The sequence below is a fragment of the Rutilus rutilus genome (assembly GCF_951802725.1).
Source record: "Rutilus rutilus genome assembly, chromosome: 10".
Lineage (NCBI taxonomy): Eukaryota > Metazoa > Chordata > Actinopteri > Cypriniformes > Leuciscidae > Rutilus > Rutilus rutilus.
In genome coordinates, this window is record NC_140215.1 from 29,231,183 (window position 1) to 29,254,817 (window position 23,635).

The 23,635-nt window shown below is 38.9% G+C and overlaps 1 protein-coding gene across 2 annotated transcripts; it reads right to left on the reverse strand.

The window, feature by feature from the left end:
* Nucleotides 1-1,530: 1,530 nt before the first annotated feature.
* On the reverse strand, nt 1,531-22,915 carry slain1a (SLAIN motif family, member 1a). Of its 2 annotated transcripts, XM_084420903.1 has the most exons (9): nt 22,362-22,915; nt 21,042-21,178; nt 18,764-18,892; nt 17,631-17,729; nt 13,317-13,466; nt 12,717-13,049; nt 8,278-8,457; nt 6,975-7,254; nt 1,531-2,337 (listed from the first exon to the last, which is right to left on the reverse strand). In XM_084420903.1, the coding sequence occupies exons 1-9, from the start codon at nt 22,787-22,789 to the stop codon at nt 2,262-2,264; spliced, it is 1,812 nt and encodes a 603-aa protein (XP_084277029.1). In that variant the 5' UTR covers nt 22,790-22,915; the 3' UTR covers nt 1,531-2,261. The 2 variants fall into 2 exon arrangements, with proteins under 2 accessions (XP_084277029.1, XP_084277030.1); XM_084420904.1 differs by lacking the exon at nt 18,764-18,892 and having other exon boundaries at nt 22,362-22,900.
* Nucleotides 22,916-23,635: the final 720 nt, after the last annotated feature.

Consider the following 23,635-nt stretch of genomic DNA (forward strand, 5'->3'; position numbering starts at 1 on the left):
AGTTTTATTTTTTCTGGAAACTTTTTACTTTAACTTCACTACATTTGAAAGACAAATATCGTACTTTTTAATCGACTACAATTCTGTCAAGGACCTTGAAAGTAGTAACGTCAGTCAGGGGATGATTTTGGTTGCAGGGGTTGGAAAATAAAGTCGGTTTGACGTCAGAAACTGACAAACTCGACTGATGTTGGTTTCTGACGTCAACTTGATTTTCATTTTCAACCACAATACAACATCTGTCCAACATTGGAGATTAATGTCAATCTGGCGGTGGATTCTGACATCAACCTGATTTTCATTTTCAACGTTGGGTTTGGTCTTCTAAATGCAAATGTTGTCATTGTTTTGGAGCACACTAGCTTATAGATAACAGTAAAGCTAACATATTCACACTAAAAGCCAAAAAACTTTAAATAGGGCACCATTTGAGGGAACAGCCTTTTTGGTGTCCGTAACCATTGTGGACGTTATTGAGTGCACTTATTTAATCTCACATTCAATCCCACTACTAGAACTGTATTCTAATAAATGTGATATTGATATGAGGGTAGGTATAGGCATAGATTCAGAGGCATAAGGTACTGTAAGTATAACATACAACAATGCAACAATAATAAAACAATGCATTGACGTTTACTTTTTACTTTTGATACTTCTGTACTTCTACTTAAATAAAAATCGGTCTTTACAACTTTTACTTGTAACAGAGTAATATTTGACCAGTAGTATCTGTACTTTCACTCAAGTAAGGAAGTTGTGTTCTTTGTCCACCTCTGTTTACATGAAGAAACAGAAAAAACTGAGACAGTCTAAATCCAGAAGAACTGCGGCAACGTCTCCAAGACGCTTGAAGAAACAGTTAAACAGTATCGGCTGTTTCAGTCATTTTTTCACGTCAGCTTATTACTTTTCAAGCTAAACACATGAGAATATTCAGGTTGAATGTTTGGATCCAGACACAAGAGAGCAGCAGAGCATCACTTACAGTGCAGTAAAGCAATGCTCTGCTGCTCTCTTGTGTTTGGATCCAAACATTCAACCTGAATATGAGTTAAGTTTAACTTGAAAAGCTAACTGAAAAAGCATCACTGAAAAAATAACACATCTGACCTCCATTTTTAAATACGATTTATAACAATAACAGTTCAACGAATACAATTACAATTTGATCAAATAAAATATAAAATAAAAATTGCATGCTGCAATTAATGATTCAGTGATGCAATTTCCATGTATCTTTTCAGATAATGTGTGTCTCTTTAAAGAAATATTGTATCATATATTATTTTTAAGGGACGAATGATATTGTCTCATTTAACAAAAAATAGGTTAATTTGTCATTATGGGCCAAACCCCAAAACAACCCCTAAATGATTAAATTAATTTATCTTCTTTTGCAAACTTTTTTGTCAGATGCATTAAAGATGAAATAAATAAATAAAAACTCAAAGATTCTCTTGAATATCATATTTCAGATCCCTATTACTGACATCCTCTGTTCAAAGTACAGTACGAAATATTATATTTCAGTTCAAAAGCCTTTTATTCAACATTGGAAAACATAACATCCATTCCCTTCCATCATAAACCTGTTCTTTAAAAAAAAAAAAGAGAGAAACGAATGTTACTATTTGATGTGCAAATGTCTTCTCCACAGTGCTCTATATCATGAGCATCATGTAAACATACAATCTGGAATGGCTGTCCTTTACTCTAGGCTGCATTTGTACTTCTAAATACAGTGTTTTACAGTCCATTTAGTCTGCTTTTACAAATGCATCAGATCACTTGAATATTTCTCTTGCCAGATGTTGGAAAAAAATTGACAACATTATAAAAAGTAATGCAACTTGCACAACAGAAAGCTATCTGGTACGACTCTGGCACTACTGGTTATCTAATGTAACAATGCAAGTTAACAGTAAAAGTGCTATTTGAGAGACAGCAAATGACTTATGCTTATTAAATCAATATTGTTCATTTAATGCTCATATCTAATTAATAATGTCATTTGAAAATTGGTTTCAGTGGCTAAAAAAATTGTGCTGCAGTTAGGCAAATGCACGTAAACACTTGTATGCATAATGCTCTGGGTTTCAGCCATCAGGCATATTGCAGTGGTGCTGTATTGCATTTATTAACAGTATTTTTCAACTTTGAATCACTTGAAGTTATTTTACATCCACTTAAGATCTAAAAGCAACAGGTGTGCCCAGCCAGCTGGGCCTGAAACATTTAAGGTCAGTGTGCAGAGCAGTTTAATAGCAGCCGTCCCTCCAACTCCCGTCACGCAGGGCGCTCAGAGCAGACACACTCTTCGGCGGGGTCAGGAAACTGCAACGACAGTGACTCGGGATGATGACAGCAATACTTCAGAGGATACATTATAGTGCATTTAAAATAACAAATCTAACATTTTCAAAAAGATCAGTTTGTTACCATCACAAACTAACAATGAAAAACTATTTTTACAGTTTTTTTGAATGACCCGAATATAAAAGTTTAAAAGTTTGGGATCTGTAAGAATTTAATGTTTTTAAAAGTCTCTTATGCTTAGCAAGGCTGGCTTTATTGAGCAAACATACAGTAAAAACAGTAGCATTACCCCTCATAATGACATACTGAGTAGATTTAAATTTAATTGGAATTCATCAAGTATTAAGTACCTGGGGATTATAATAACAAAGGATATTTCTAAATTGTTTGATAGCAATTATGGTCCTATAAGTAAGAACATTAAATCAGATATAGATAGGTGGTCCCAACTGCCCCTAGAGATGCATAACAGGATAGATACAGTAAAAATGAACATGCTCCCCCGACTCTTATACCTCTTCCAATCTTTACCAGTCGAAGTCCCTTTAAAACAATTTAATGAATGGGATAAGTGGACTTCAAGATTCGTATGGGGGGGTAGGAGGCCGCGAATTCAATTTAAAACACTGCAGCTACCGAAAGAGAAAGGGGGTAGATCACTGCCATGTTTATCAGATTATTTCAAAGCAGCCCAGTTAAGACCTTTAGCATGCTGCTGTAACCCAGAGTATACAGCAAAGTGGAAAGACTTGGAGATCTCGCAGCTGACTGTACCATTGCAATCGGTGCTGGGTAGCAAACCTTTATATGAACAGTATTCTAAAAGTTTAAATCAATGGTCTAAGGTTTCTTTTAGAATCTGGTTTAAAGAATGCAACTCTCCGTTACTTGAAAGACAATCTAGACTATTAAGATGGGTTGCTTTCGACCCCAACTTTAAACCAGCAAGGGCTGATGGGAGGTTTCAGTTCTGGTATAGGCATGGCATCACCTCTTTTAGTTCAATTTCATCAAAGGGAGAATTAGATAGCTTTCAGGAGATTTCTGATAAATATGGTTTGGGGAAACTTGATTTTTTTAGGTACTTACAAACTAGGACTTATTTTAATAAAGAGATACGATACATGGAGAAGCATGACACCAATTTAATTGATTTATTTGTTGACATGTATAAAAATAAAGATAATAGGAAACTTGTCTCAAAACTATATCTAGCCATCCAATCCATAAAGAAACAATCAACAAATAAGGTTAGATTAAAATGGGAAAAAGAATCAGGTCTAGTTATTTCAGAGGAAGACTGGCTGAATATTTGTTCTGTACAGGCAACTTCTACCAGCTCGGGTGTGTGGAGAGAATTCTGTTGGCGGAATCTTATTAGATACTTTGTAACCCCCAAGTTAAAATCTATTCAGTCTCGCGAGAAGGGAAGTGGTCTATGTTGGAGGAAATGTGGAGAACAGCTGGCAGACCATTTTCATGTATTCTGGAGCTGCCCAGCCATTCAGTCATATTGGCAGGAGGTAATACAAGTAATACATTTTATTTTCGGTGATGGAATTGACTGCTCATTTTCTACAATTTACCTGGGCAACTTAGCAGCTCATTTGATGTTGAAAGACAAGTACCTTATAAAGATATTATTAGCAGCCAGCGAGAAAGCTGTAACACGAAAGTGGCTACAATTTGAACCCCCAACAAAGGCTGAATGGCTGGATATTATAACCATTGTCCAGAATATGGAGAGGATGACTTTTGCTTTAAACCTACAGATGGATAAGTATTTACAGTATTGGGAAAAATGGATTGTGTTTACGACTTCATGACATGTTTATTGATCAATGTATCATCTGACATGTATACTTTCATCAATTTTGTTTAATGTAATAATGTATAAGTGACCAAACGATTGTTCTGTTTTGTTTAGATGTGATTGTATGTTGTTATGGCTATTTTGTTTCTGTTTTGTCGTTGTTGTTTTTGTTTTGTGCAATTTCAAAAGGAAAAAGAATAAAAATAAAGTATAAAAAAAAAAAAAAAAAAAAAAACAGTAGCATTATTATAATTTAAATACATTTTAAAATGTAATTTATTCCTGTGATGCAAAGCTGAATTTTCAGCATCATTACTCCAGACTTCAGAGTCACATGATCCTTCAGAAATCATTCTGATATGATGATTTGCTGCTCAAGAAACATTTCTTAATGTTGAAAATAGTTGTGCTGCTGAATATTTTTGTGGAAACTGTGATGCACAGGATTCTTTTGATGAATAGAAAGTTCAAAAGAACAGCATTTATTTGCAATAAAAAATCTTTTGTAACATTAAAAATGTCTTTACTATCACTTCACTTGATCAATTGAATGCATCCTTGCAAAAAAAAAAAAAAAAAAACCTTAATGACCCAGTTTAGGGTAATGCAGATTAAATTGAAGAGTGAACTTTCTTGAAATGTATTTTAAAGTGTTACCAATATATTTCATATTTTACATTTACAACTGCATGTTAGTAAATTGAATATTTCCAGTTCTAAGAATTAATAATTCCTGTCAGTATTTTAGATCTGTCAAGTGATACATATTTTATGGTGATATGCTGATTAAAATTGGAATTTAATGCAATTACAATATTTGCTCAATATAAAAGCCTTCCAATGAAAATAATTCAAAGTCTTTACATTATTGTGGCAGGCAAATAAAATCACTGAATTACAAAAAGTGACTTCAAAAGTCAATATGTTGTTTGTTTTATGTCCACATCATTAAACATAAGCCTATCAATAGTCTGCAGTCAACAGCAATTCATTTCGCAATACAATTTGTCAAATTGTCTGAAGTTGAGCGGTGGCTACATTTGCTTAAGTCAGTGGTTCTCAACCTTTTTTGGGCCAGCGCCCCCTATCTATTATCCAGGTCCCTTATTAGCTTTACTACTAGATATATTTATGGAGATGAGAAATAAAAACACGCTTTCGATGTTACGGAAAGGCCGAAGCTGATCGGTTGGTTTTTGTCACATGACCTGCTGTGCGCTTGTGGCATTCTGAAAAGTTGAGATGTTTTCAATAGGCCGCGTTGCTTCTATTATAACGAATTTGCACGCGCATAAAACGCGATACGTGGACAGCCCCTGACTGGTTTGAGTTGGCACTCGGCACCGCTGCGGAGTAGCACAGTACCTGCACAGTACCAAGACGCCTGCAATTTTGTTTATATTCCGCTAGAGCGCCAAAAGTTACAGACTGCAGCTTTCATATATAATTAAAAAGCATGTCACTAAAAGTCAAATAACAGATTTGATTTCACTGAACAGTGGGAATATTATCACAGTTTCCCAGAGAGCAAAAAAGTCATCTGAAGTAGAAATTAGCCTATATATCAGTGTATGTCAGTGTTAAAGAAATGCAACGGTTACAGATTTGACATTCAAAATGTAATTATGTGGCTTATCGCAAATAGCAGCCAATCAGCGAGGAGCAGCCAAAAAATGCAACGGTTACAAATTTGACATTAAAAATGTAATTAACAGCAGCTGTACATTAACAGAACATTAACAGGGAAAAAGCAGAATTCGCATTTTTCAAAATTGATTAGAAAATTAGTGTGAGCCCTGTGCTTGATGTTTTTCTGCTAATTTCTTTACTGCGGGTTTCAGAGACGTTAGTTTCAGCCGTAGTGCGCCTGAGGCATGCAAGTCCAAGCGATTGCGATACTTAGACTGCATGTGGATGTGACAAGAATAAACACTATGAACAATAAAACTATCTTGAAAACTATCCAAGCAGCGTTTCGCGCTCAGATGTTAACGGAGGTAAACACATTACCAAAATGTGATTACAGAATATATTTATATTATCCATCAGATTGTCATTTTCTCCTGACAGTATTGCGAGTTAACAATAATGCCTGACCAGTAAATTACTTGGTGAAAAAAAAAAAAAATTGGCATTAGGCACTGACATTAGTTAATGCCTAAAAATGTAAAAGTTTTACCTTATAAATAGAATTTAGTTTAATCGTCGCCGGAGCGAATAGGAAAATAATTTATTGAAAATATTTGAAAATATATAAGTGGTTCTTAAGTCAATACTTTTTTAATGCCTTGTCAACTTTCCATTCCTCCGCTGCATGTAGATTAAAAAGTTTGTCGAGACAAACTTTAAGTTGTCTTGAGAAAGCCGGACCAGATAGTTTCTGGCCACCACGGACTGTTGTCAGCGCTAAACCTATTTTTGAACATGTGAATGCTGATTCTTGTCAGCGCTGGTCTATGACTGGAAAAATTATAGAGTCATTGCAAAAGAAACGATAGGCTACATAGCTTACATGTCACATTAAACTGGCAGATTTTAGAATGTTGTAGGCAATTATTTTGCAAGTAATTACATGTTTAATCTTGTCTTGCCTGGATCTTTGGTGTAAACTCGTGAACGGCCCCCCATGAACACCTGAACGCCCCCCTTTCAAAAATCTTGCTTCCAACGCCCCCCCCCCCGTTGTTCTCTGAACGCCCCCGTTGAGAACCACTAGCTCAAGTGAATATGAAAAGTGGTAATTAACAGAAACGTTTAACAGTAAAACACTCGTCCTCTTTGGAATTGCTAAAGTTATATAAAGCAACGACAAGAAGCCCACAAGAAAATTGTAAATGATTACCTGCGTACGGGCTGGCCAATTTTACTGCGTGTGGCCCCACTTGCCCCAACAAAGGAAGCAGGTCGAGGTAGAGCGCTGCGACTGGAGGAGGGGGTGCTGGGTTTGCTGGGGTGGGGGATATTACTGCTGGAGAGACAGTTGAGACTAACAGAGGAAGGCATCGTGGTAGAACTCTGTATCGTAGGGCTCACGTACGCTGTGGCTTTCAGAGGTGGCCGTGATGTCAATGAGAAGTTGCCCACGCTCTGAACTCTCTGCTGTAACTGGCCAGGAGGGGGAACTGAAATTCAACAGAGAGCAAAATTTGATTATTAGTGTGATATAATCCACTACAAGATTAATATCATCATGTTTAATAGAATGTTTTGACAGTGTTAGTTACGGTGGCCGAGAGAGCTCAACGCGCTGCAACTGAAGAAAACACATGCAAATAGAAAAACACCTGCAAATTAAGAAAACATCTTCATCAGTTTCACAACACATGTGTGCTCCAAATACTCACAACACAACCATATACAGAAAAGCGCTGCAAAAGTTCACAACACAACCAAATACAGGAACGCGCTGCAAACGTTCACAACACAATCAAATACAGAAACGCGCTGCAAATAACACGTACCTCAACGGAAATGTTTCCAGGGGACCCCATTAAGTGACGAACCCGGCTGAGACATGCTTATTGCTCGTGAGCATCCCTATGCCCTACTCCCTTCAAAGGGCAGAGCCCTTGTAGAGGGCACTTTATGCGTTAAATATGCGTTATATATCTGTGTGTGTCTCAACTTTAAAACTTGCCTTCTCATCTTTGGACCCTGCATCTAACATTTCTTTTGAAACTTATTTAAACATAACATGACAAAATGTGTACTATGTAACTAATGTATAGATTAATATCTTACCCTGATGTTCTTTTAAAAAAAAAAAAAAAAAAAGTCAACTCATTGTTAACTCTTCTCATTTGTATTCTGATGACATTGAACATATTACAGTAATACATTTTGTATATTGTATACAAAGTTATGTGTCATAAACATGTCATCTCTGTATGTTTTGCAAAAAAGCATGTCCCAGCCGGGTTCGTCACTGTTTGCGGTCCCCTGGAAACATTTCTACTATTTGCAGCGTGTTTCTGTGTTTGGTTGTGTTTGGTTGTGTTGTGAACTGTTGCAGCGCATTTCCATATTTGGTTGTGTTGTAAAACTGAAGAAGATGTTTTCTTAATTTGCGGGTGTTTTTTCTATTTGCATGTGTTTTCTTCAGTTGCAGCGCATTGAGCTCTCTCGGCCACCGTAGTTAGTCTTACTTGCAGACTGTATCTTGGTCAGAACATTGTGGGAATCAAAACTCTGACTGTTTCGGAGTAACGAAAAAGATGAGGATGATGTAGCGATGTGACCAGTCGGAGCAGAAACATTAGGCACGCCGATGACACTGGGAGTGCTGGGGGCTCGAATGAGGTTTGGCATGCTTCTCCGTAGCTTGTCTGAAAAAAGAAATACATCACATGAAGAAACATGCAATCTAGTATGAACAGTGTAATAGTCTACATACTGTAAGTATAATATATAGCTGTTGTTCTCAACCAGTGGGCAGTTCTCAACCAAAGGAGTATTTGAAAGAAACAGTCTTTAATAAATCCAACAAAAAACACGCAGGAGATATCAGGAGTAAGAGTATAACAAAACCACATAAAGATTATACCGGACAATACAACTAAATGAACAGAGGGTTTAAATACACAGGGATAATTAACATAACCAGAAACATGTGCATAACTCAATCAAAAAACATGGAGACAAACTAGCAAAGGGAACACAGGCAAACGAAACAGAACACGGTAAAAAGGAAGCCAAAACTGAACATACACAGTTGGACAGTGGGAGATCTTCGAGTCAAAAAACTTGAGAACCACGAGCTAAAACAGCTAAAAAACATTTCATATTTTAATTAATTTCCTAAACTGCTGTCATTTTAATTTAAGAACCAGGGTTTCCATGGTCATGGAAAACCTGGATACTCTCTATAAAACAGTTTTAAAAGTTTGATTTACTGACCTGGAAAATTCATGGAAATGTCTATAATGAATATGAAATGTTCTAGTTATGCCAGCTTTAAAAAAAAAAAATATATATATATATCCTTTATCATGAAGGTCTGGGAAAGTTATGTAAATGCATTGTTCGTAAAATGTGTAAAACACATTCAGTTCACCTGGAATTAATTATTTAAAATTATTTTAATATATTGCTACTAGTTTCTGTAATTAAAAAATATTTGTATCAGCTTTGTCATTACAGAAAAAAACATGGGGATCTTTGAATATTGTCTTGGAGTCAAAACATTTGTGAACCATATCTCAGTAGTTTTTTTTTTTTGTTTTTTTTTTGTGATATATTATTGCAAATACATAAACAGACATTGAATATTGATCTATATTGATATTTATTTTATTATCTCAGTTACCCAAACATGTCTGCCTCTTATCATTTTAAGTTTAAGTCCCAGCCAGCTCTTTGTGTCTCTGTCCAGTTTGCTCTGTGTATATCCTGGAACTGTTTATCCTGTTTATGATCCTGTTTTGCTGCCTGTCCTGACTATTATGCCTTTTGATTACAGAATGCTGAATTATCCCTGTGTTATTGTCCTGCCACGCCACTACCGACCTCTGCCTGTTTGACTACTCTGTTTACTCTAAACAAGCTTCAAATGGGTCCTCTCTCTCGTATGGTTCTGAGCCGACAACAGGCTTTCCAGCAGCTTCCCACCGAATTGTCTGCCCAAGTCATCATTTTGGCCACCCATCAACAACAACTTAACCATATGACAACACTTACGGAAGAGCTGGTGAGAACGCCTCAGCCCACCTGCATCATCGGCCTCAGATCCCACTACCCGATACCCACGGGACCCTTTTCTGACATTACCGCCATTAACGCCAAACAGGAGAAGTATGACGGTAATCCAACTAAATTCAAGGTGCTTTTAATGCAGTACTCAATGTTCCTGGGACAAAAACCTTTATTGTATACCGACGACAGTCAAGTCTCATTTGTTTGTTCCTCAGGAGGGCACTGGATTGGGCCACGGCAGTTTGGTTTTCCCGACCTTCGAAAACTTTCTTTCACACTTCTGCAAAGTATTCAAACATCCAGCGGGATGCCTGGTGGCCGAGGATCAACTACTTAGTCAGCGACAGGTAAGAACCACCGCACGGGAATACTCACTCATATTCCACACTCTGGCAACCCAAATAGTGTGGGAGGATGACACACTGAAACTGCTTTTCAGCAAAGGACTGACCCCTGAATTTCAATCCGAGCTTGCATGCTGGGGTGAGACCAAAACCCTGGATCAAATCATTGACTTGGCCATTCATTTAGAAAATCTGATTCATTCCGGTCGATCCCCTCGGGTATCACCAGCATCAGTAATGGCAAGAATGGTAAGTGCGTTCACTTCCTCTCTTCCTGTTACATCAAGTATTTTGGTACCAGAAACTTTGAAGTTTGCAACCAGTCTGTTAGACGTTGATGCATCAAACACAGGGATTGGGATGATTCTGTCACAACATGGCACACCAGCTAAGCTGTACCCTTGTGCTTTCTCCTCCTGGAACTGACTGCGGCTGAGCGTAATTATGATGTGGACGACAGAGAACTTCTAGCGGCTTTCAAGGAATGGCGGCATTGGCTGGAAACAGCCAGACGCCCATTCCTGGTACTAACCATAGACAGTAAAAGAAATGGACACAGCGACCCCATTGGAACTCAATTGAGACAAGTGAAGCCCATTTTTAGCGATTTCTTAGCACTTCCTTTCCTGACGCGCAGACTCAAACCGAGCAAAGCTTTACACGGACCACGTGAGCAACCCGTCTGTCTTCTAGTAGCTGTGCCAAGAGAAATCAGAATCATTCCCTTCCGAATCTTGCAGAGACGGAGAGTGTGAGTAGGAGCTGTCCATAAGCTTGGAGCAGGAGCAACTTTTGCTAGGTATTCTGATTAATTATATTGTCATTTTGACTCCACGTCCCCCCGATTGCCCGCGAGCTTCTCCTCCTGTCCACACGGTAATCTCTCTACTGTGCGACAGAGAGTCGCGTGGTTATGACGCAATCGTTAGCCTACTTTTACAAAAACTGCTTCTACGGGGCCTTAACATAAGCTACAAGGTAATGGAGCATTTTATACATTGTCGTGTTTCTTTAGAAATAAATAATGGACAAATGGAGTCTTTAAACGCCTCAGATGTAAAGTTATTCGCTGTCAAAGTGACGCCAAAATGAATGGGAGTCAATGGGATGCTAACTGCAGGTGAAGTTCTGCTACAAGATGGCGGAACGCGGCCGACTTCAACTTCCGGTCGACTTCCTTCCCCCCTGGTACTAACCGACCAAAGGAACGTCAAGTACCTTGACTAAAAGACTAAATCCCAGGCAAACTAGATGGCCATTGTTCATCACTTGATTTCAATTAAAAACTACGTACCACCCAGGCACCAAAAATACAATGGCAGACACTCTCTCCCACCAATACGATCACACCACTCAAGAACACTCAACTGATCCCATTCTCCCTCCTGCGATCATTCTTGCCCCAGTTCAATGAGATACTATGGATATTATTCAGACTCAAATGTTAGAACCTGCTCATCCAGAGTGTCCACCGGGAAAGACTAACGTACCATCTGTGTTCTGGCAGAGGGTCTTACACTGGGTTCATTCTTCACCCATCTCCGGCCATCCCAGTATCACTGCCATGCTATGACTACTAAAGAATCGATTATGTTGGGATACCAGAAATGCTGACACAACCATGGTCATGAACAACTGTGTCAGTTGTGCCACCTCCAAACCTTACATACAACCACCTGTGGGGCTGCTACACCCTCTCTCTACAGCTCAACGACCATGGTCACGCATTTTCATCAACTTGGTAACAGATCTGCCCACTTCTAACACAACCCTATTTACTGAAAGCAATAGATTATAAGGCCTGACAACTAATCCCTCTACCGAAGCTCCCCACAGCACTGGAAACAGCGAAACAACTCTTCCACTCTTTTCATCCAATTCTACGGACTATCAGACGACATTGTCTTGGGCCGTATACAGATCAGATAGTGGACCTGCGCCTAGACACGACCACAACGCATCCCTGAAGTGTCAGTTGAGGTTGTGTCAACTAGACTCTACCCTGTGAAGGCCTCATCGACATGACAGCCATCGGCACTGATCCTCAACAAACCCGTCTTCATACCTGTGTGACTCCGATCTTCAACCAGATGTAACTGGATAATATTCTGATTGTTCCAATCCAATCTGACTTCTGACCTATAATGCTGCCTGAATCGTAATCATACACTCTTCGTTCGTTTCTCCCAAGGTTTTTTTCTCCATTCTGCCACCTGATGGAGTTTTGGTTCCTTGCCACTGTCGCTTTTTTTCACCTTTGTTGCCATTGGCTTTTGGTTGCTTACCAACCACTTGCCTGTTTGACTACTCTGTTTACTCTAATAAAGCTGCAAATGGATCCTCACCAGGATGGTTCTATGCCGTCATTACAAAAGAAAAGGAAGGATTATACCATGCATAAAGGAACATGAAACTTAAACTGAACAATAAAACTTAATATTGCTTTAATAGTTTTTAATCTTACCTAAAATTGAGTTCTTACATATTGAATTCCTAGTGTTAACTGTATATTTTCACTCTACACTTCATAAGACCTTGTGTTGTCTGACCTGTGTTTGCTCTATAACTCTGGGGCTCTGCGGTACTGGAGCTGTGGTTGGGCATGTGGAGCTGCTGGTAGGACAGGCTGTTGAGGTACTGAGGAGTGGAGGGGCTGCGCCGGCAGTCTTTCATGCTGGAGAGGTTCTGTGAGTGGGACGCGCTGCGCTGCATGGAGGCCGTACGGAAGAGTCGAGGCTGTGGAGAGGACATCTGATCGTACTCTTCCTCTTCCTCCAGCTCAGCCTCACTCCTCATGCTTCTGCGTGCACCTGCGTGTACCGAAAAACTGGCACTACGCCGTGTGGCCGTGGCAGCAGTGGTCGCGTACTCCTGACGTAGACCTAAACACAAACATGCGTCAATGTGTTTTTCCATGAAGCACCTTGACTATGAAATACTTTTTTTCCAGTTCCAAGCCACACTTTTAGACTACCGATGTATCAAAATGTTATCTAAATCACTGCATGCTCGTTCCATGGAAAAATATGGGTTAGGAATAACATGAGGATATATTGACAATAGTATTTTTTTAATGTTGTGAAACTGAAATAGAGTCAAGACTTTTAAATAACATCCTCCCACTACATGATGTATTAAAGTAGACATACTCTCCTCCTGCAGTCGGGCCATGACCTCCACATCAGTCATGTCCTGAATCTTATAGCTCATAGAGATGGAGTCCTCCTCCAGCTCAGAGGCACTGAGCTCACTGTCTATGGAAGACTGAGGACTGAGAGGCCGTTGCTGATGACTATTACCTTAAAAGGAGAAATGGAGAATTCAATCTCGCGTACATATACACTACTGTTCAAAAGTTTGCGGTCAGTAAGATTTTATTTTGACAGAAAATAATACTTTTATTCAGAAATAATGCATTAAATTGATCAAAAGTGACAGTAAAGACTTAAATAATTATACAAAAATAAACAGTTTCAAATAAATCCATTTCTTTTGAACTTTCTATTCATCTTGAAAGAAGTATAATAATATTAAGCAGCACAACCGTTCTCTACATTGATAATAATGAGAAATGTTTCTTGAGCACCAAATCAGCATTTAGAATGATTTCCAAAGGATCATATGACACTGAAGACACAAGAATAATAATTTACATTAAAAAATATATTAAAATAGAAAACGTCTCGGGTTACTTGACTGTAACCCTGTTCCTTGAAAAAGCGGAAACAAGATGCTGCGCTTGATTTTAATAATTATTTTTTTGTATCATTTTTTGCTAATTTTGTCTGAAGAATGTCCTGAACACGCCCTCAGTGAGGCAATGAAGCGTAGCATCTCGTTCCCGCTTTTTCAGGGAACAGGGTTACAGTCAAGAAAAGTTCCCTTTCAAAAGCTACTCTCAATGCTGTGATTTATTTTAAGTGCTATGGGAATGAGAATACCAAAGCTGCCGCACTGGAAGTGTCTGGACCCCTCAAGGTTGTGTAGTGTGTGCACACAAACACGAGAAAGGCCTCAGACAGGAGCTTGGGATGTCAACTCAAGGATATGAGTCCTTAAAGGGACACTTCACCTATTTGCATTAAGCTTTGTATCGTTAGAAATACATATTTTTGGACGGGAGAAATACGGATTTCAGTGTTGCGTCATTCTAAGCAGGAAGTCCCATATCTTTGTAGAGGGGTTGAGACTAAAAACACTCGTTCCTCATTTTTCCAGGGGGTGGGACCCACTCACGCTACAGACCTATTACAGATCAGTGGGTGGGACTTCACTTGCAGAAACTAAAAGCAATATCCGCCATCTTGTTTGGAAGCTAAGCTATTGGGCGCTGTGGAGCCAGATGTGAAGTTACGATAATGGCGAAAGGTACTCAATATGATATGGAAGAAGAGGATTTCGAAAGTCTGATGCTCGAATCAGATGTTCGTGGCTACTTTTACAAACCGCAATATAGCAAAGAGCAGCTGAGGCTGATGGAGGAATAGGAGGCGACTGCTGTGGCTTCTGCAGCCGAGGCAGAAGACCTGCCTGTCGCGGACGAGGAGTAGCTGGGGCGGACTGGTGGTGCCTGTGCTCTCACTGTGCGCCTACGGACACAGACATAGAGTCCTTCTGCTGCAAAGAATTTCAACGATGCCAATTTCTCCTGGACGAAATCTCTGAATCAGACGTGGACACGGACGTTTGTGTTGTGAACTGGATTAGTGGGAGTGGCTTGCGGAGCTGTGCAATGTGGTGCATTGTGGGAGTTGTTGTCTTCCATACAAATGCGCCCTAAAGTTACTTTCTGTCTTTCCTTGGTCAAGAAGGCACCAAATTCTAAATTTATGTTACATTTCGACTACATATATGACCCACTTTCAATAAAGATTAATGTTCCCACGGGTTGAAATGCTCCTTTAAGTAACATGAACATGCAAACTATAGAATCTAATAAATGTGTGCAGAGGACCAGCCTGCTGCATCACATACTTGCTGCAAGGGGGCGCCTCTTGCCCCTGGTAGAGTGAGTCCTAACACCTAGAGGCGAAGCTTGACCGTGTGCCTCATAGGCTAGGGCGATGGCATCCCTCACCCAATGCGACATAGTCTGTTTTGTGGCAGCCACCCCCCGGTTACGGCCCCCATAACAAATGAACAGCTGCTCTGAATTACCCCACTGGCTAGTGCGGTGGACGTATATCTGAAGAGCTGCAAAGTCTAAGCAGGATGGTGAAACCAAGCCTGCAAATCTCCCAAATCTCTTTAGTGACAAGATAGCCATAAGAAAAACCTTAAAACCTTAATATTTAGAGTCAGAAGCTTGACCGGCGCTAACTCTAATGGTTCAAATGTGTTGTCGACTAGCCCCTCAAGGACCATGGCTAAGTCCCATGAGGGAACTTTGACTCTTACGGGAGGCCTCAGTCGCCTATCTCCACAAATGAAGTGGGCGATCAGAGAGTGTTTCTCCTCTGAAACCCTGTCAATTAGAGCGTGGCAAGCTGAAATGGTGGCCACAAATACTCTGAGAGTAGCCGGACATGTGCCTGCTGACAGCTTTTCCTGCAGAAACTCCAGCACTGAAACAATCTGGCAGTGGACTGGGTCTGCATGATGTATATCACACCACCTTTAAAAGACGCGCCACTTCAGGGCGTACATTCATCTGGTGGAGGGAGCCCTAGCACTCAAAACGGTCTCTATTACATCCGCTGGATGTCCAGCATCTCTAAGTCCAGCATCTCTTAACCCCCTCAGAGGCCAAACATGAAGGTTCCATAGCTCCATATTCCCCTGTGCCTGAGACAGGAGATCTCTCCTGTTCGGTATCGCCCAAAGCCGTCCAGGAGAGATATTAGGCGCTATCAGCAAGAGGCAAGACCCTTGTTGACGGACCTTCGGCAGGACTCCCAGGAGCAGAGCAAACGGTGGAAACACGTATAGACTTGTCTTGGGCCATCCAGGGGGGCTGGAGGAGTCAGCGAGAAGTAAAGGGGACATTGCGCTGTTTCTAAGTGAAGAGGTCCACCTCTGCTTTGTAATATCTTTCCCAGATCTGACTGACCACATCAGGATGAGCTTCCAATCCCCGTGTGCGACCTCCCGTCTGGACAACAGATCTGCTCCCACATTTGTGCTTCCAGGAATGTAAATCGCCCTGAGGGACAGGAACTTGTCCTGAACCAAAAGCAGAACCTGTCGCGCTATTTTGGTCAAATGGCTCGAACGCAGTCCGTCCTGGCGATTTATATAAGTTGAGTTGTCCACCAGCACTAGGACATCGAAGTCTCTTAACAGCTGGAGGCAATACAGGCCGGAAATACAGGCATCAATTTGAGGCAGTCGATGTGCCAATCGAGACCCCTTTGGCAAGACGGACATCTAAGACTGCTCCCCAGCACGTCAGGGAAGCGTCTGTCGTTAGCATCTTGCTTTTTAAGTGATGATGCGCTGCCAGGGGAGAGATAGCCCACGAGCATCATCGTATAACCCTGTGCCTTTGCACCAACGATAGTCAAAAAACCGACATCGCAGGCACAAAGACACGGAAAGAATAGGGCTTATTCCAAGATTTAGTTAGTTCGTCATGTTAATATGGAAAGAAGGGGAGGGATCGCCTCTCTGATGCCTCCCCCTGGCCACCCGACAGAAATCTGTCGTCTAACTTAGATAATCTGGGGTTCTCTTGTTCCTTTGGCCAATCTAACTGAAGACTGTCCACAGCGCGAGTGACTACCTTGAGTAATTCATCGTAAGATCTACCATCACGAGAGGAGTGACCGGAAGCAGTACACTCGATATCCATCTCCACAAGAGAACTAGCGTCTCTCTAGTCCCTCAGCCCGGTCTGAAGAAACACTGTAGTACGCTCCAGAAGCAGACTGAAGGACCTCCCAATCTGGTGAAAGGGCAAGAGAAAGGGACGTCCCGTCTCCTGCTCTTCAGCCAAATCGACACACGAGCCCCATGATTTTGTCATCGAGGACGCGCAGGCTTGCGTTTTTGCGGGAAGAGCGAGCCTGCGCAGCCTGGAGTGGAGCACTTTGATGGAGAAGACTTCACAGTGCTTACACTATTCATCCTCGAGGGCTGACACAACGTGATGCTCCCCCAGACACAATGCAGTTCTGAAGACAAAATAACCTGATGAGCGCACCAGTCACATGTCTATTTATAGCCTCTGACCTGTGCATTCCGATGACGTCATCATCAGAGGTTATTTAAGCCAAATTCTTTGGCGTGTTTGCCACAAGTGTTCACAACTAGTCAAACGAACACGTTTTCCCAGAGCACTTAAAATCAAGCGCATTCAGCCTTGGTCAGCAAAAGAGACTTCTTTCAAAAACCTTTAAAAAATCGTAACAACCCCAAACTTATGGTAGTGTAAATACTGTACAAACACAAGAGTCCAAATACAGCATTGGAGAAGTGGTGTGTATAATTAGTGGAGCATGATAGGTGATCTTGGTCATGCTTACTGTGTGTAGCCGTGTGATAGAGGAATGTGGGAGATCTTTCAGTTAGGCTTAAGCAGTTCCTCCCCATGAGAGACATCTGATGGTTTGGTGAAGGTGGATCTGCGTCAGAAGAGAGATCTTAGATCACTCCGAATATGGAGAGTAAAAACTACCAATGAAAAAAAACTATGAAAATATGATCCAGACTAAATTTAATTTTGCATGCTTAATAATTTTGGTACTATGTTGGGTCGCCACTTGCTGTCAAAAGTATTGAGTACTGAGAACTGCTGATCTAAATCTATACATCTAGTCCAACCAGGATCATTTGTAGACCTTCTGCAACAAAGCATTGCAATCAGATCTTTGTTTCATGGAACATATGCTGCAATGGTTGTTTCCAGACACCATGAGGTCATCACTACTGATCACTGATGTCTCACATTTCACATGGCTTGAAAAAATGCTGAGCTGGCTGAAGTAAAAGAAACCTGATGCCTGAAAAAATCATTATGTTCTTTCTCAGCTATTCTTCTATTTCATTTTTCTAAACTACCTAGTTTACAACAACAAAATGTTTTTTTGTATATTTTATATCAAAAAGTATATTTGCACTTGCAGATAATGAAATACAAGATCAATTAAGAGTACTTACAGATAGTACACTTTTGAATTTAAAGTATATTTTAAATAATTAAGTTTGAATAATCTTTTGTCATGCTTTAAAAAAGTAATTATTTTAATGTGTTGACTAACTTGATTATAATTTTAACTGTAGTGTGTTTTTCGATATTACATTGAAAGGTAATATATTGTAAATGTACTAAATAGCAACTTTTTATCATTACAAATGTGTAATTACAAATATATTTAAATACATGACCTATGGACCTATACATGAACTATATTATAATATATATACTATATTATAAGTATATTTTATTTTAAATTCAGCAGTAGCATGCAATTAAATATGCTAAAGTGTACTTCTTTTTCACAAGGGACTGTATAATACACAGTACAATCTTTGTGGTTATCAGGCATAGACTACAGTACCTCTGTTAGCAGTTAGAGATAATGAGAGAAAGCATCAACAAATATTAATGAAAAGCTGTTTCCAACTGGAGTTAGAATGAGTGAGGCACACGAGTTACCTGTTTGCTCAGTTAGTGCAGGTTTAGTAAAGTGTTTAGAACAGCTGCTTAAAGAAGAGACTCCATCTATAGGACTGTACAGAACGTTTGAGGACCCACAGCCCGAAAGGACCCCTCTCCATCTTTTGGCTAATTGAAAAAGGGAAGTGCAATTAATAAATAAAAAAACATCACACACAACAACATTTATATATATTAAAAGAATGGTTAGTGTAATATTTTAAATAAGAATAATGTGAATACATGTTTTGATTGCAGCACTATGGTATTGGGTAAATTAGTAAAAGGTTTTTAAACTAAAGTTTAAAGGTTGAAGTTGACCCCAAAATGAAAATTATGTCATTAATAACTCAATGTCATTGTGAGTTATGAGTGGGTGAGTGGGTCGTTCCAAACCCGTAAGACTTTTGTTCATCTTCGGAAACAAATGATGATCTTTTAGATGAATCTGAGAGATTTCTGTCCTTCCATTGACAGCAACACAACTACCACTCTGACCCTTCAAAAAGCCCCTTCGGAAAACTAATTGAGCAGTTTAGTCCAAGAGACATGATAGCTTTACATGATAACCAGATTGAATTTAGGCTTTTATTCACATAAAAACATTCATCAACTCACATATCAGTTGTGGTAAACGGAAGCTCAAGCATGTTCGATTGACGTGCGAGAACCAATGAGGTTCAGTCTCGTGTTACGTTCTTTAAAGCGTCAAAGTTGTAGTTGTGTAGCTGTCAATGGAGAGACAGAAAGATTTTATTAAAAATATCTTAATTTGTGTTCTGAAGATGAAAAAAGTCGTATAAGTTTGGAACGACATGAGGGTGAGAAATTAATGACAGAATTTTCATTTTTGGGTGAACTAACCCTTTAATGCTTTCCACTGAGGCCATATTAAATATTAGAACGTTTTTCTTTCTTTTTTAAAAAAAAAATCTCTATAAGTCAAAAATTGGTATTATTTTCATTAAAGCCAAAAATAAACAGTAATTTCTGACTATTAAAAAAAGTAACAAAGACATCCTTCCAAATCTCTCCTTTTGGAACTCTCATAACTTTCATTTTGGGACAAACTCTTCAGTAACAATAAGGTTTCAATAGTTAAAAATAGTTAATTACATAATACATTATTAACATGAACTAACAATAAACAATAAAGTATTTAATAATATTTGCTAGCGTTAATTTGAACCTTTAATAATAATTTTTTTCTAATAAAATGTTGCATCTGTTAACATTACTTAAAGTACTGTGAACTAACATGAACAAACAACAATTGTATTTTTACTAATTAACATGTTAACTAATCCATTAACTGTTAACAAATGAGACCTGTTAACAATGTTAATCCATTAACTAATGTTAAAAAATGAGACCTGTTAACAATGTTAATGCTAACAATGTTAACAAATGAGATTGTAAAGTGTAAAACTCTTCTCTTAAAAGATTGAAAATTAGTAGAATGAATTATTGTTAGTCAAGCGAACCACAGTACTTTTGCATACCTTAACAATTAGGCTTTCCCAGATCGCATAAAAACAAGCATTCATGGCTACAAAAACAAAGGTTTTCAGAGGCTGCCAGAACAAAGATGTATTCATGACCCCGTTTGCAGAGAGCCAAGCTTACTGAATCTGGCCTTTCAAAAGCCTTTCAGAGCGCCGCAACTCCACAACACACATCTCTGTATATGCACCTCATACATCATTTACGTACGGACTGATCCAAAGGAATAATTTATACAAAAACATTTCACAACATCTTCAGGACAGTCTCAAATCTGTGTTAGCTAGTGCTGATTCTACAGGCAGGTTTTATTGAGGAATTGTTTCTATGGATACCATCCCCTCAAGCAGCTTAACTGAACAACACATGCACTGAAAACTTAAGGTTATCTATTCACACTTTAGCCACTCAAACACTGCATGGCTAATTTTATGTCTAGTCTTATTCATTTTTTTTAGGGTGCTATTAAAAAACATGTTCTTCACTGAAGCTTTTTCAAGTAGGCTGATTAACAGTTAACACGCCCCCATCTTCCACTGTTCTTTGTGTACAATCTACCATTAAATTGCTTATGTATCTGTATTATATCAGCCATCTCCATTAAAAAGCTATAATATAATGGTCAATCACTGTAAGTAACTAAAAACTTCAAGCTCATAAACAATTTCTATACCACTGACATTTCAGAAATGACTTCATATTCATGGGAATGGTGGAAGACCAAAACTGGGAATGTGACTACTATGTCATTTCCTACATCACTTGTTGTTGGTACCTTGGTCCAGTTTGTAGCACAAGGAGCGTTTGGCTAACTCCACCTCTGGTCTGGGGTTGTCCAGCACATGTCTACACCACTGAAGAGGACTGAGGAGAAGATGAGGAAACAGCTTTGCTTTTGAAGAAACATACAACCTGGTGATATAAAAAAACTGGGTCAAAACATTACAATCTGGACTTTTGCAAGCATTCATTATTGTATTGTTTTCTAGATTGTCCATGGATTGTATCATTAACCTAATCATATTTGTATTAGTTCAGCTGATTAAAAGGATACATAGGGATATATGGCCACTATCTGCTAAATCTTAGTCACTTGTCTGAGAGGGACAATAAGGGATCACCTGAAAAATCTCTATCTAAAAAAAAATTATCTCATTTATTAAAAAAGTGTTCTACTAACTATTTTGCAAGAATATATTAATATAGGTCTAGATTTTTACTGAGGATGTGAATGATGTTTAATTGACTTGATAATTATTAAACAATTCTGTGAATGTCCGTTATGATTATTGGTTTTCATTGAGAATAAGAGTTTCAGCACATGAATGTGATACCCTGCGCCATGAACACATGACTTTTTTTACATTTAATATTTTTGTCAGTACAAATTATAAAATCAGCATAACTTGTATGACCTGTACAAACACAGAAGTGTGCTTCAAGTCTGGGACCACTAGTTTTATTTATTTAGTCTTTTTTTTTTTTGCATATTTTAAAGTTAATACTGTATTTGTCATTACAAAATATGTTATCAGCATAACTTGAAATGTATCAAATTAACACAAAATGATTAAGAATTTTGTGTTTTAGGATTTGGTTTGTCTAGAAATTGTGTTGGCTTCATTATTTCAAGGTTTAAGTTACAGTTTTGGCTCCTATATTTTGATGTGATCTCCAACATCTGATTCCCAACGTAATAGTGTCTATCACAAACAGATATCAGATTTTGTCCGTTTTTATTTCTCTGTATAATGCACAGGTTTAAATTAGACTATTTTTTATGAAATAATTCAAACAAAACAGTCAAATACCCATGCACCTGTGCACTTCACATTTAGAAGACAAATTGTCTCAAGTAAAACATGGAACATTTTCACATCACCAGATGCAACAGCAAGCCAATCTCCTACTGAAGATATTCCCCCATAAATGACACTCACCAATTTAACAATGGACCTGGACACAAATATTCTATGGTGACATTTCATGTGAACTGAATTTAAGGGATAACAAAGAGCATGCGACGCAGAAAATCAAATCGAATCCTTCCAGAATTACACTATTGTTTACTTAGCAAATAATACAGCATCAGTACCAGCTATAATCAGACTCTCCATCGATGGGAAGAACAATATGAAGGTCTAATATTTCCACCTCATCCAGTACAGTAGCATCATCCTCATCAGCACCAGTCACTGACTGCGGATGAAAATACGGGTAGTGCTCATCCGATAGTCCAAAAGACGGAGAATATGAGGGTGAAGTGCAGTGATTCCCGGTGTCTGGGCCAGCCGGAGCTGCGGGACAGGCCGATGCCGGAGCTGGTAACCCACGGGCGCTGGAGGAGCAGTTGTTCGCAGCGTTTGCTCTCGTCCTGAGCTGCTCGTTCTGCCTCTCCAGTTTTCTCACGAGCTCTTGAAGCTTTTTCACCTCCAGTTCTGCGTTCATCATCTTACTGTTGCCATTGACGTCCGCCATCATCTGCGGGTTGAAAAATAGTCCGTCCATTGAGGAGAAAAGCATATGAACAGTAGTAAGATGGTGGCGGTGTTGTTTACCCTGTGTGCCCAGTCTCGCACTGCTTTCAGACGGGTTACATGCTTCATTCAGATGCTGATGTGCTGCTCATGCTTCTGTCTCCTCCCCCTCAGTTCAAAACACAACACACACGGCCACCACATAACCAGGCAAAACACCAGTCACACTGCCTAGGCTCTTTGCCATCCTTTCTTTCATTCAGATGACGACAAACAGTAAAATGGTTGCATTTGGAGTGCCATGTTCTATTCTATTCTATTCTATTCTATTCTGTTCTGTTCTATTATATTCTGTTCTGTTCTATTCTATTCTATTATATTCCTTGCCTGAACTAGAGGTATTAATCTCATTATATACACTAGGCTATAGTGTTCAAAGCCATTAAGGTCATTACTTTTTTATTTATTTAAGTAATTTAAACTTTTATTGAGTAAGGATGCATTAAACTGATTCTTCAAAATTCTTTTGAACTTTCTATTCATCAAAGAATCCTGAAAAAAAGTAACAAAGTTTCCACACAAAAATATTAAGCAGCACAACTGTTTTCAACATTGTTAATAAAAAGAAATGTTTCTTGAGCAGCAAATCAGCATATTATAATGATTTCTGAAGGATCATGTGACAGTGAAGGCTGAAGTGCTGAAAATACAGCTTTGCATCACATGACTAAATTACATTTTAAAATATATTCAAATAGAAAACAGTAACCATATTACTGTGTTTTTACTGTATTTTTGATCTTATAAATGCAGCCTTGTTGAGCATAAGAGACAAAACCATTTTCAATATCATTGTCTCATTTTCAAAAACATTTTAAAACATATTTAAAAC

What these genes read in the sequence shown, in the direction of transcription:
- slain1a (XM_084420903.1), bottom strand. Translation starts at nt 22,789, where the DNA reads ATGCTTTTCTCCTCAATGGACGGACTATTTTTCAACCCGCAGATGATG. An exon ending in GGAGAGTCTGATTATAGCTG is followed by an intron (nt 21,179 to 22,361) that starts GTACTGATGCTG and finishes TTATATCACCAG; the next exon opens with GTTGTATGTTTCTTCAAAAG. An exon ending in GGCCCGACTGCAGGAGGAGA is followed by an intron (nt 13,050 to 13,316) that starts GTATGTCTACTT and finishes GTTTGTGTTTAG; the next exon opens with GTCTACGTCAGGAGTACGCG.